Source organism: Equus quagga, chromosome 4 (assembly GCF_021613505.1).
Source record: "Equus quagga isolate Etosha38 chromosome 4, UCLA_HA_Equagga_1.0, whole genome shotgun sequence".
In the NCBI taxonomy this organism is placed as follows: Eukaryota; Metazoa; Chordata; class Mammalia; order Perissodactyla; family Equidae; genus Equus; species Equus quagga.
The window spans coordinates 28,945,767-28,958,534 of NC_060270.1; the positions used below are offsets into that span (position 1 = coordinate 28,945,767).

Sequence of the window (12,768 nt, forward strand, 5' to 3'; positions counted from 1 at the left end):
GGCATTCATTTAACGTGCACGTGCGTGCACATGCACACCCTTGAGTACACACACACACAGGCTTAGGTAGATGGGACCATCTGCACGCCTCTGGACTCCTAGCACTACTTAGCACCAGGCTCAGTGAGTCACAGGCTCTCTGAAGATTCCATCTGAGTGAAGGTAATGCCCTCCAAGTGCCCAGGTGTCCCCAGGTTCCAGGGGCCGCCACAGCTGCTGGCACAGGTCCAGTGCTTAAGAGGAGTGATCTCTGCTGTTCCTTTATCCCACTGCTATGCCCAGTAAAGGGGCTTCAAACCATACTTTCCAGGGCTCCCTTGGCTCTTAGGTCCCTTATGCCAGGTGTAAGCCTGTCCCAGGAGGCTGGACCTGGACACTGGCCAGTAGTGTCTTCACTATATCACGGGGCTGGACTCCTTCAATGACTGGCAGGGCCTTGTTGTCCTTCCCTAACCACGGAACCTGTCAAAATTCAGACAGTTTCTGGAATTTGGATAATGGGGAAAGGGGTTGGAGTCTTCATCCCATCTCCCAGAAGATCCCTGGAGTTCTTGATGCCAATCTCCCCTCCAACATGCACACGTACGCCCAGTGTCCATCCAGCTGCAAATATCTGCAGTGTGACTTCACATCTGTGTGCATGACCACACACACGTGCCTCCCCAGGCCCTCTGCCACACCCATGCCACAGATGAGAACGCAGAGACTCGTAGAGATGAAATAATTTGTGTGAGGACTGGCTAGTGAGCTGAGGAGCCAGGATTCAAACCTGAATCTGTTGAATGCCAGATTTCTCTTGTTCACCATGATGTTGACTGACAGCCAAGCTCTCTTTCTGGAGGTGAGTGTCGGTGCCTTAAGAAACCGTGCAGAGCACAGGGCAGATGGGGCTGTCTCCCTAGCCCGGTTGAGTCCCTGCAGAGGCACGCCCCCTCCCCCCAGCCAGTCCTCAAATCTACAGTCCTGCCCCTGGCAGCCTGGCTGCTACTGACGGTGGGGCCGGGCACATTTTGTTCACAGCCTTTCTCTGTTCTTACATGCTCCCACTCTTCTCTGCCAAAGAGTGGCTTTGTCATATGTCTCCATCGAACAATGCTTCTTCACTATGCTCCATCAGACCTGTGCAAGTTGGCTAGTGAAATCTGCTCACGTGCAAAAGACCTGGAGATAAATATTAACACCATGCAACGAGTTTAAAAGCCATCAGACGACTTTGACTTAGACTCTGGGCATTGAAAATGGTCTTAGATGGCTTATCTAGGTCATCCCTCCACTCTGCACCCCTGAAAACATATGCACACTCATACACACTCATCTGCACACACGCCACACACTCTCTTCACCTTGTTCTGCAGCCCCTGGTTGAACACTTCCAAAGACAGCAAAATCACCACCTCCCACAGCAGCTTCTTTGATCCAGGGATGGCCCTGGGGTGACAGTGTTCCCCTCCGTGTTGGGCCAAAACTCTCTTCCCTGTATCTTTCCCCCCTTTTAACTAGGAAAGGGTTTAGAAAGTTAGTTCATGAAATAAAACAAAACAATAAGCCCACAACACTTCTAGAATTTCTCCTGGAATTGAGAGCTGAGCAGGTGCCTGTGGCTGGCTGCCCGGCTGAGGCCTGGCTGCTGGAACCAGCCTGGCTTTTCACAGGATGGGGGGGGGGGGGGGGGGGGCAGGGGTGGACCCCTGGTCCCAGTTCCCACCCCAGGAACAGCCTACTAGGAACTTTCTAGGACCTTGTGGATGCCCTTGGGGTCCCAAAGTTGCCAAGCCAGTGACCTTTGCTGGATTTTGGCCCTCTTCGGGATCTGTTCATGGGAACAGGTCAGGGTCATTTGGTAATCTTCAGAGGCCTTGCCCTGGGTTCTCTCCTCCTGTCCTGTGACCTTGGTGACATTCCGGGAATGCTCAGGCCACGTGAGGGGAGGAACCACTGCCTGGAACTTTGATTAGTGCTGGCACTGCTGGATTCACGCTGACCACAGACCACAGCAGACACCCTTCTGCTCCCCAGGAAGAGCCGGGGCAGCCGGTCCCCACCCACTCAGCCCCCCACGGTAGGCCTCCCGGGGTCACTAAAGGGCTCTTGGGTCTGTGGGGCTGTGGGGGGAATCTGGCCTGGGGTCCCAGCTGGGGACAGGAGAGGGACTGGCCACTCCTTCCAGGCTTCAGAGTGTGTCCCCAGCTTCAGGCAGGCTGCAGCACCCATGTTCCGCTGTCCTGGGAGGAGAAGCCCCTGAGGTACTCAGGCAAGGCGGTGTGGGCTGAGGCAGAGGCAGGTCACAGTAGAAAGGTTCTGAGAGAAAGGTGACCTGGTCCTTGTGCCAGGGCGCTCAGAGTGAATGGTAGGGATAAGCTGGGTGACTGTACATCCAGATTTGCCTCGTCCTGCCCTAGTTTATGCCTGTCATCCTGGCATAATTATTAATAGCTCCCTTTTTCATCCCCAAAAGTTTAGATGATAAAGTATATGGATGCTCTAGGAATAAAACATGTATGTAGCTGCCTTTTATTGAGCATTTACTATTTGCCAGACGCTGTTAAGTGCTTTATATTTACTATCTAATTCAGCATATTTATCATCCAATTAGTATCATCCAATACTAATTTTAACCCTAAGGGATAGGGTTATAATTATGGATGGGGAAATTGAGGCTTAGAGAGATGGAGTGACCCGCCCAAGCCCACACAGCTAGTAGGTAGCAGTGTCAGAATTTGGGCCAGCAGAGCCCAAGCTCTTCCGCACTCTGCTAGGCAGGATGAAAAGTTCTGAGATGCAGGGTCATGAAAGCCACAAACCTATTCTGTTCAATTCAGCACACAGGGCTGTGCTCAGGCCCGTGCCAGGTGCTGGGTGCACAGCTGGATACAGAGATGCTGTGGGCAGTAGGACCCGGGGCTCACAGTCACGTGGGTGCAACCAACTAGAATACAGAGCAGAAAGGCCCAGTGTTCAACAGAGGACATAGTGACCTGCAAGATCCAAAGGAGGGGCCGTGAAGGAAGGCTTCCTGGGGGAAGTGTGACTTGTGCTGGCCTGGGAGGGTAGGTAGAATGGGGACAGGTAGCAACAGGTAAAGGTTGACACGGGCATGTTAAAGTGGAAGGGACTGTGTACATGATCGCTAGAGGTGGGGCCCTGTGGGGAGCGTTTGAAGAAAGGATCGGGCCCAGTTCACAGCCTCCTCTTATTTCAGAATGTTACCTATCTTCTTGAATGCTCGGACAGCTGATAGACAAGCTCGCTTGAGCTTCTGCAACATAATTGCAAGGAAAGAAAGAAATCGGCAAGCCTCTATTATATACTTGGACCTCTGCTGCATGTTTTACACAATTATGTCAATTTTTACAATTACTTTCAAGCTTATTACAAAAGTGATACCTGTTTATTATTTAAAAAAATGTGGAAAATATATGATTAGGCAAAAGGAAAAAAATTAAATCACTCACAATTCTATTTTTCTGACATAACCACTGCAAATATTTTGTATATGATCTTCTATTATGTTTTTATGCACAAATATTCCTTAAAGGTGGAAACTTAGCATTTTGGGACTCAATATGTTTCATTTAAGGTATTGCAAATATCTTGTCAATAAATACATATATTTACAATATAATTTTAAAGACAGCAGAGAAGGGCTGGCCCCATGGCAGAGTGGTTAAGTTCACATGCTCCACTTCTGCAGCCCGGGGGTTTTGCCAATTCGGATCCTGGGCGCAGACATGGCACTGCTCATCAGGCCATGCTGAGGCGGCATCCCACATGCCACAACTAGAAGGACCCACAACTACAAATACACAACTATGTACCAGGGGGCTTTGGGGAGAAGAAGAAAAAGAAGAAAAGAAAAAGATCGGCAACAGATGTTAGCTCAGGTGCCAATCTTTATATATAAAAAAAGTAGTAATAGCAATTGAAAAAAAAAGACAACAGAGAATGTTTCCATTACATCCGTGTAGCATTTAACTGGTCCCTCATGTTGGACATTTAGGTTGTTTCTGTTTTTTCGCTATAACCCTGTTACTATGATCTGTCTCTACTCCCAACACTGATGACACCAAATGTGTGGGTTTTTCCATGAAGCAATTCTCTAGTTCTCTGTGAACACCAACTGAGTGTCCTACAGGTCAATTCAATTCTGATACTAGCTGCCTGGAGTTAGTGTAGACCCCATAGGTTAAGGGCTCAGTCCAACAAGACTGTCCCTAGTGAACTTCAGAGCCAATTTCAAGGGCAGTCATGCATCGCATAACGATGTTTCATCAACAACGGACGGCATATGTGATGGTGGTTCCATACGATTCACACCATGTAGCCTCAGTGGGCAGTAGGCTATCCCATCTAGGTTTGTGTAAGTACAGTCTATGACGTTCGCACAATGACGACATCGCCTAACGTTGCGTTTCTCAGGACATATCCCGTTGTTAGCTGACGCCTGACTATAGTGGGTTCCTCGGTTATGTGCATGTCTGTCTGACTACAGATTGGAGGTTCCCATGACCCCCTCCTCAAGTCTGATAATTTGCTATAATGGCTCACAGAACTGAAGGAAATACTTTACTAACTATTACCAGTTTATTATAAAGGATATTAAAAAGGATCCAAACGAACAGCCAGCCAGATGAAGAGGTATGCACAGGGCAAGGTCTGCAAGGACTGCAAGATCAGGAACTTTGGTTCCTATGGAGTTTGGGGTGTGCCACCCTCCCAGCATATGGATTCGCCTGCCAACCCAGAAGCGCTCAAACCCCCCTTAGTTTGGGGTTTCCATGGGGGTTCCATTACACGTGCATGATTGATTAAATCATTGGCCATTGGTGATTAGCTCAATCCCATCTCCATCTCCCCTCCCTGGAGGAGGTGGCGGGGGTGGGGCTGAAAGTTCTAGCTGTCCAGTCACATGGTTGCATCCTCAGCAACCAGCCTCTATCCTGAAGCTCTTAGGGACCCATCGAGTCACTTCATTGATGTAAACTCAGGTGTGGGTTGAAAGGGGCTTATTATAAATAACAAAATCTGCTCCTCTCACTCCCATCACTCAGGAATTCCAAGGGTTTTAGGAGCTCTGTGCCAGGGACCAGGATGAAGACAAAATATGTGTTTCTTATAACATCGCAATATCAGAAACCCAATACTAGTTATCTCGCTTCATGGCCACAATAACCCTAACAATGCTGTAATTTAGGTATTATTATTATTATTGTTCTCAACTGATCAACGCGGAGCTGGGACTCTGAGGGGTTACTTCTCCGCCTGGGACCCCCTGGGCAGCAGTGGGGTAGGGCTGTCCGGGGAGGGGCATGGGCAGGAGCCCAGCCCAGGCCTGACCACCTCAGCTACTTGGCTTGTTTTCAGGGGTTCAGAGGAAAGGAAACTGAGGTCCTGGGAGCAGCAGGTCCTTCCCGGGGACGCGGATGAGGCAGTCAGGGGCTCTGACTGAGCCTCAGAGTCTCCTCTTCTCGCTCGCAGATGTGCTGGAGCCCAAAGGGCAGAATCCAGTGCTGGTGGCGAGGCAGATGCTGATGCAGGCAGCCCCAACTCATAAACAGCAGTCCCCTGAGATTGGGGCCGGGGCTCTGGGTTCTGGGCTCTGGTTGCCCTCAGGAAGGAGCGAGGGTTGGCTCTGTGGTGGATGACAGACTGGCTCGGGGCACACACAGAAATGTACTAACCCAAAGCAAATTTGAGAAGAGGAAAGAGTCCATTTACAACCAGTCAACTAAAAAAAAAAAAAAAAAAAAGGCCGAGCCTTCCTTGGCTTCCGAAAGCATGGAATGTTTTTGTGGGCATTTGCTGGTCTCTTCCCAAACGCAGAAGTGGTTTCCCAGATGAGAAACAGGAATTTGGCTGCCCCACTGTCCCCGCTGGTGCCAGCATCCACCGTGCTGGGGCAGGGGCACTTCCCATCCAGAATCTCCCAGGAGCCTGCTCTGGAGGGTGGGTCGGGGAAGGGGCCCGAGACCAGGGCATCCTGGCCAGAGCCATCCCAATCTGTGCTTCACTAAACCAGGGAGGAAACAATTACACGTCTCCCTTGACTGGGAGGAAAGAGCCGGAAAAAGTGCTGGAGAGAAGCATCTCGCTGGTCCACAAGTGGGGCTGTTGGATGATCTCATCGGTTTTTCCATAGCTAACCTCCGTGACTACAGATCCGGGGCTGCCCTGAGCTCCAAGAAATCGGGATCACTAGTGTTGCTGAGCGCCCTTTCTGTGCCAGGCTCTGGGCTTGGAGCTTTCCACTCATTTTCTCATTCAGTCCTCAGAACAACCCCATGAGGAAGGTGGTATTGAAGCTCGCTGTTTTGAAGATGAGGAAATTGAAGTACAGAGAGGTTAAGGAACTCAGCCGAAGCCACACAGCTTATAAGGGATGGAGACAGGATTTGAACCCAAACCGTCTGACTCCAGAGCACAAATTCTTAGCCATTCTAGAGGGATGTGAGCATGAGTTGGGCTGGGAATGGATGAGTTGGAAATTATCAGTGTTCCACACCCTTACCGTGGGTACCATCCCCTGTTTCTTCCTGCCCCAGGAGACTGGGGCAAGTGAGGTCTTCCTCTGAACTTTAGGGGCCCTATTCTGGACTGCCTCCCACCATGACATCCCCAGGGGGTGAGAAGTTTGAAAGACCAAAGGGACACGCCCATCCAGAGGTGTGCCCCATTTCAAACCATGGTTCAGGTACCCAGAACCCGGGGCTCGCGTGCATTGCTGCCCCAGGTCCATCGTCCCTAGGCTGACCACATCATGGAAGTGCATGCCCTTAGGCATGTGGGGTGCCAGGGGGCAGCTGCAGGTGGGGTCTCTACTCACAGTACCAGAGGGAGACAGGTGGGAAAAGAAGGGCACAGACACTGAGCAAGGTCCTCTTGTGTATGTTCCCCCTGGGTCCTGCAAATGTGAGGAGCGGGCCTGCCCACCCCCACTCATTCCACTGTGGAGGTGCAGAAGCCTTGTGGTGTCCCAGCCAGTACCTTGCCGAGAGCTCAGGCCCTTCGGATTGATCCTGGCCTCTTGCTTCCTAGCTGCATGCCCGTGGACCAGTCACTGTGGCTCTGGGAGCCCTGGTTCCCCTGTTGTGGGCACTTGTAGATTTGCCCTGAGGATCAAGATGTCTGTGCAAGAGCCTTGGGACCTGTCAGGCAGGAGCAGCCCCCTCAGCCGAGCCCCCCACATCAGAGAGGATCCCCCACCTCCCCTGCCCGCCTGAGCCTCAGTTAATTTGTCTACACTTGATTTTCTGTGCCACCCAAGCCACAGGTTTGATTCAAGTTCTGAATTCTCGAGTCACTTCCTTTGTTGGAAACTTCTGAAGCACATTATTTCCAAATGACAGTGGATTCAAAGTTAGAGGCACAGGCCAAGGGGAAGGGAGGACGCCTCCTGAGGTTGGCCCAGTTGGTGAGGCCCATGCTCCACCTGAGCCTTTGACTTTCCTGTCACCATGCACTTCCCACTTTGGTCCCAGCTTTCCTGGCAGAAGTGATGGGAAAACCCAGAGGTCTGGGTTCTAACCCAGGCCCCACTGCAGACACCTGGTGGGCCTTGCCTTACGAGGAAGCTGTCTAGATGGTCTCTAGGGCCACATGTCCATTCTAGTGGTTTTTTTCTGGAAACAGCCTTTGAGAACCAAGGACCAAAGGGTTAGCAAGGAAGGGGACTGCCACATTGATAACATGGCGTGTTAACAACAAGAATTACTCCCCTTACTCTTGGGAGGAGGATTTGAGGCCACTCTCACGGCCAGGCTGGTGGTCATTTACTCAGGGCTTGAATCATTCCAGGGAAGGGCAGCTCTGCCCGGCAAGCTGCTCATCCCAGCCGTGGAGCGTCCAGCTCCGCAAACCCTAACCAGCCCGCGGTAAGTCGACCCTGCGCTGCAGGCTGAGCACACAGCTGAGGACGCCTATCTTCTCGCAGGAAGGACAGTCATGAAAACCCCTCATTTCGAAGGACTATGCTAGGTGCTAAGATGGAGAAACATACCCACGGCGCCTTATTCCTGGGGTCAGGGAAGGCTTCTTTCAGGATCCCGAGTGGTTTTGTGTAGGATCCCTAGGGGCCGCCCAGGTGGCAGGTGTGGGACGGGCAATGGCTTGCAGCATCCTCCTTCAGTCAGAGCCCTGTGCTGCTTATCTGCAAACTATGCACACATTCTCCAGAATAAAGTCTCCGGCTAGCGGTTAGCGTAAACTCTGTAACGGCCGGCCTGGGAGTCTAGAATCGGGAGGCAAGCTCGTGCCTGGGGCAGGCAGGCACCCTACTGTTAAGAGTCCTCCTCCCCTACAGCGGGGTAAATCCGCTTCCTGCGGCTTACTTAGCATCTCTGCCTGCACCCGAGGAGCGCAAGCGGCTTACTCAGCATCTGTGTGTGCATCCGACAAGCGCAAGGGAGGCACACACTTTCTCAGGGAGAAACTGTCCCTTCTCTATTGATCAGGCAGAAAAAATTCCTGGAAAAACTGAGAGTTAATGAGTGCCTGAATGGGAGGAGGCTTTTGTAAGCACCCTGTTTGCGTGGAGCCCTTGGGCCTCAAGCGGCATCTTGTGAAGGAGGAGGCAGCCAGCAGAGGGCAGCAGAGAGGCAGCCAGCAAAGAGTGTTGGGGTTAAGATTCCCCAACATGGATCCCAATCGTGAGATCTTACTGAGAGATAAATTGAGAAAAACTAGGGTTATGTTGTGTGAGGGTTTTATTTCTTTCCTGCTTTCTTTCTTTTTTCTTTTTTGCAGGAAAAGATTCACCCTAACATCTATGGCCAATCTTCCTCTTTTTTTTTGTTTCCTCCACAAAGCCTGGGGTGCGTGGTTGCATATTCTATTTTAAGTCCTTCTGGTTCTTCTATGTCAGCCACGTGGCCGCTGACAGATGGGTGGTGTGGTTCCACGCCCGGGAACGAACCCAGGCTGTGAATGAGTGAGAGCGCCGAACTTTAACCACGAGTGCGTCAGGGCTGGCTTTCTTTTTGCTTCTTTCCTTCCTTTTTTCTTTCTACCTTTCTTTCTCTCTCTCTCTGTTCTTCTCTCTCTCCCTCCTTCTTTCTTTTTCTTCTTCTTTTTTTTTTTTTTGATAAAGCCAAATGTATTCTATCTAAAATTCTTCCTCCTTTTTTGTGTTCAAATAACCTTTTTGGTAATGATGGTGGCTGGCAACCTTTAACAATGGTTAACATAGTTTGTGATTTGCTCACACTGTCAGACACTCATCCAACACAGTGTTATTTACGCTTACTCACTGAATCCTCACAATGACCCTCACGTGGTAAGCACTATTATTATCCCCATTTTACAGATAAGGAAATTAAAGCACAGGCAGATTAAGTAACATGCCCAGGGCCACACAGCTAGAACGTGATGCAGCTGGGATTCAGACTCATAGAACTCGAACCACTACAAGCCATGGAAATGATGACATGGGTGAGAGCAGAAGTGGCCTGGCGGGGGGCATATCCCCTAATGGGGCGACCATCCCCATTTAGTCTTGTCATGTGGGAATGTGAGCCCAGTGCCTCGAACTCATCCTGAAATCTGGACTTTTAAGGTGATATTTCTCAATTTTTACGTGTTGGCTAGTGGTTCATATACAACAACTGAGCAATAAACAAAACACACTTGTCAATTGCATCACCAATTTGTGGCCTGTGGATGGATGCTGGCATTTTTTTTTTTTTAAATTAACATTTAGTAAACTAAAAACCTGGTCCACTTTCCTTATTTAAAACAATAACCAAACCCCAAAAACCTACTGGTCTGTGGTATTCCCGCATCTGGGACACTCTGGTCCGTGCAACGTTGGGAAGTTCCATGGGCTCCATGGGGGGCCCGGGAGAGTGTATGGGCAGCAGAACTGAGGAGCCGGCAGCCTCATTTCAAGATAAGAGCCGGTCTTGTCCCTGCTTTCTCCCTCCGCGGATGTGCAAAGAGCAGATGGTAAGATCTCCTCCTAATTAGGCTCTGGAATGTGCTGAGATTTGGAAATGCAGGAAGAGTTATGGTTTAAAAATTTCCAACTCAGGAATAATCTGCCCATATTTTATATATTATCTTAAAAATTCCACATTACCCATGGTCTCCTTTTATAGCTCTCTCCCATGCCTTTTTGTCTCATTTCCACCTCTTTCTCCAGTCTGGAAAGAACATGGGGAAGTCCGGGAGACCTGGGTCTCGGTCCTGCCACTAACCTAACTAAGGGTGACCATGCACAGACCAAGTGACATCCTCGCTGTCGAAGGTCAGAACCCTGGTCCCACCGACCTCGCGAGGCTGCTGTGAGGCGGTATGAATGCAGCTATTAAAAACAGAAACTGCTGCCCAAATGAGTGGGCTCCCTGATGGAGCTCATCCCCGTCTTCTGGCTCTCCATCCGGTCTGCTGGTCACCCTGCCTGCTGCCCTTGATAAAGGTGCCGCTTCTGTTTTCTCTTCCCACTCGGATGTAGGAGATGCTGCCTGGAGCCTGGCTGTGCTGGGCCTGCCTCCTGCTGGTGGCCAGGCTCACCCAGCCCTGCCCTGTGGGGTGTGACTGCTTCGACCGGGAGGTGTTCTGCTCCGATGAGGAGTTGGCCGCCATCCCGCAGGACATCCCGCCACATGCCACAGACATCGTCTTCGTGGAGACCTCGTTCACCACGGTGGGGGCCAGGGCCTTTGGCAGCATCCCCAACCTGACCAAGGTGGTCTTCCTCAACACCAAGCTCCGTCACTTTGGGCCAGATGCCTTCGGGGGGCTGCCCAGGCTCGAGGACCTGGAGATCACGGGCAGCGGCTTTTCCAACCTCAGCACCGACATCTTCTCCAACCTGACCTCACTGAGCAAGTTCACCCTCAACTTCAACACGCTGGAGGCTCTGCCCGAGAGCTTCTTCTGCCACATGGATGCCCTGGAGTCCCTCCAGCTGCAGGGCAACCGGCTCCAGACCCTGCCTGGGAGGCTCTTCCAGCCTCTGAAACATCTGAAGACCCTCAACCTCGCTCAGAACCTCCTGGTCCAGCTGCCCGAGAAGCTGTTCAACCCCCTGAGCAGCCTGCAGACCCTGAGGCTGAGTGACAACGCGCTCTCCAGCCTGCCCCAGGGTGTGTTTGGCAAACTGGGCAGCCTACGGGAGCTCTTCCTGGATGGCAACTCCATCAAAGAGCTGCCCTCCGAAGTGTTCTCACAGCTCTTCCGCCTGGAGAAGCTGTGGCTGCAGCAGAATACCATCGGGCACCTGCCCCCCTCCATCTTCTCCTCCCTGGGCAACCTGACCTTCCTAAACTTGCAGGGGAACGCGCTGCGGATGCTGCCCGCCGGCCTCTTCGCCCATACCCCAGGCCTGGTCGGCCTGTCCCTGTCCTACAACCAGCTGGAGACTGTCGCCGAGGGAGCCTTTGCCAACCTGTCCAGCCTCAGTTCCCTTACGCTCTCGCACAACGCCATCACCCATCTCCCGGCCGGCGTTTTCAGGGACCTGGGGGAGCTGATCAAGCTCTACCTGGGCAGCAACAACCTGACGGCCTTGCACCCAGCCCTCTTCCAGAACCTGTCCAAGCTTGAGCTGCTCAGTCTCTCCAGGAACCTCCTGACCATGCTCCCGGAGGGCATCTTCGACACCAACTACAACCTGTTCAACGTTGCCCTGCACGGTAACCCCTGGCAGTGTGACTGCCACCTGGCCTACCTTTTCAGCTGGCTGCAGCAGTACAGCGACCGGCTCTTCAACATCCAGACCTACTGTGCGGGCCCTGCCTACCTGAAGGGCCAGGTGGTGCCCGCCTTGAAGGAGGAGCTGCTGGTGTGCCCTGTCACCTGGGACCACTTGGGCTTCCAGGCCCCAAACCTGGAGGACAGGGAGCCAGGGGGCAGCTGGGACCTGGCTGTGGAGGAAAGGGCAGCCCGGAGCCGGTGTACCTACAGCAACCCCGAGGGTACTGTGGTGCTCACTTGTGACGAGGTCCAGTGTCGCTGGTTGAACATCCAGCTGTCTCCTAGGCAGCGCTCGGGCTCCCCGGGACTGATGTACAATGCCAGTCAGGAGTGGGACTTGAAGTCGCGCTGCGGCTCTGTGAGGCTCACTGTGTCTATCGAGGCTTGGGCAGGGGAGCCCTAGATGCAGGCCAGACAGAGCCGTGAGCCAGGGCAGATGGCCTCCGGGCCTGACCCGGAGGGAGGTGGGGTGGAGGGGAAGCTGAAGCTTTGGTGTTGTTTTAGATGCTTGGGACCTAGTTCTGTCTTCAAGGTGGAGGAGGTGGAGGCGGCCACTCCACCACCAGAGTCCCCTCCTCCTCCCCTTCCTTCATTACTCCGTCTCAAAGTCTGAGGCCTGACAAGGCCTTCCCTGAGCTTTGCAAAGCACCCGTTAAACTGGCTCATGTTCTGGAGAATAAAATAACGTCTCTCCCCTGGTGTTTTTCTGTTATTTAATAACCACCTCCCTCATCCCCACCCTGAAGTTCCAACCCTGAGCTTCCATCCCACCGCTCTTCCAATTCTACAAAATGGAGGCTATCCTCTCGTGACATCCAGTCCAAAAGCCAAACGTCTGTTTTTATTTCTCTCCCTAGAAATCCATTTTTAGTTGCTATAGAGAAAAAAAGGAGACAATAGAAGCAGAGGTGACCAGACGGATTAGGGGCAGGGGTCTGACTTTGGTGTGTGGGGAACTCATGTCATTAGCGTCCCCCTCCAGGGCTGTGTCCAGGAGACATCAAGATGAGGTGGTGCCTTGGGAAGCGAACCGCCAGCTGTCTGGCTGTCATTACACTAAACCCCAGAGTGGGAGCTGTG

The 12,768-nt window shown here is 52.1% G+C and overlaps 1 protein-coding gene across 1 annotated transcript; it reads left to right on the forward strand.

The window, feature by feature from the left end:
- Window positions 1-1,922: 1,922 nt before the first annotated feature.
- Window positions 1,923-12,387, forward strand: CPN2 (carboxypeptidase N subunit 2). Its single transcript, XM_046657743.1, has 2 exons — window positions 1,923-2,059; window positions 10,445-12,387. Exon 2 carries the CDS (start codon window positions 10,448-10,450, stop codon window positions 12,089-12,091), a length of 1,644 nt encoding a protein of 547 aa, XP_046513699.1. The 5' UTR covers window positions 1,923-2,059; window positions 10,445-10,447; the 3' UTR covers window positions 12,092-12,387.
- The last annotated feature ends 381 nt before the right edge of the window (window positions 12,388-12,768 follow it).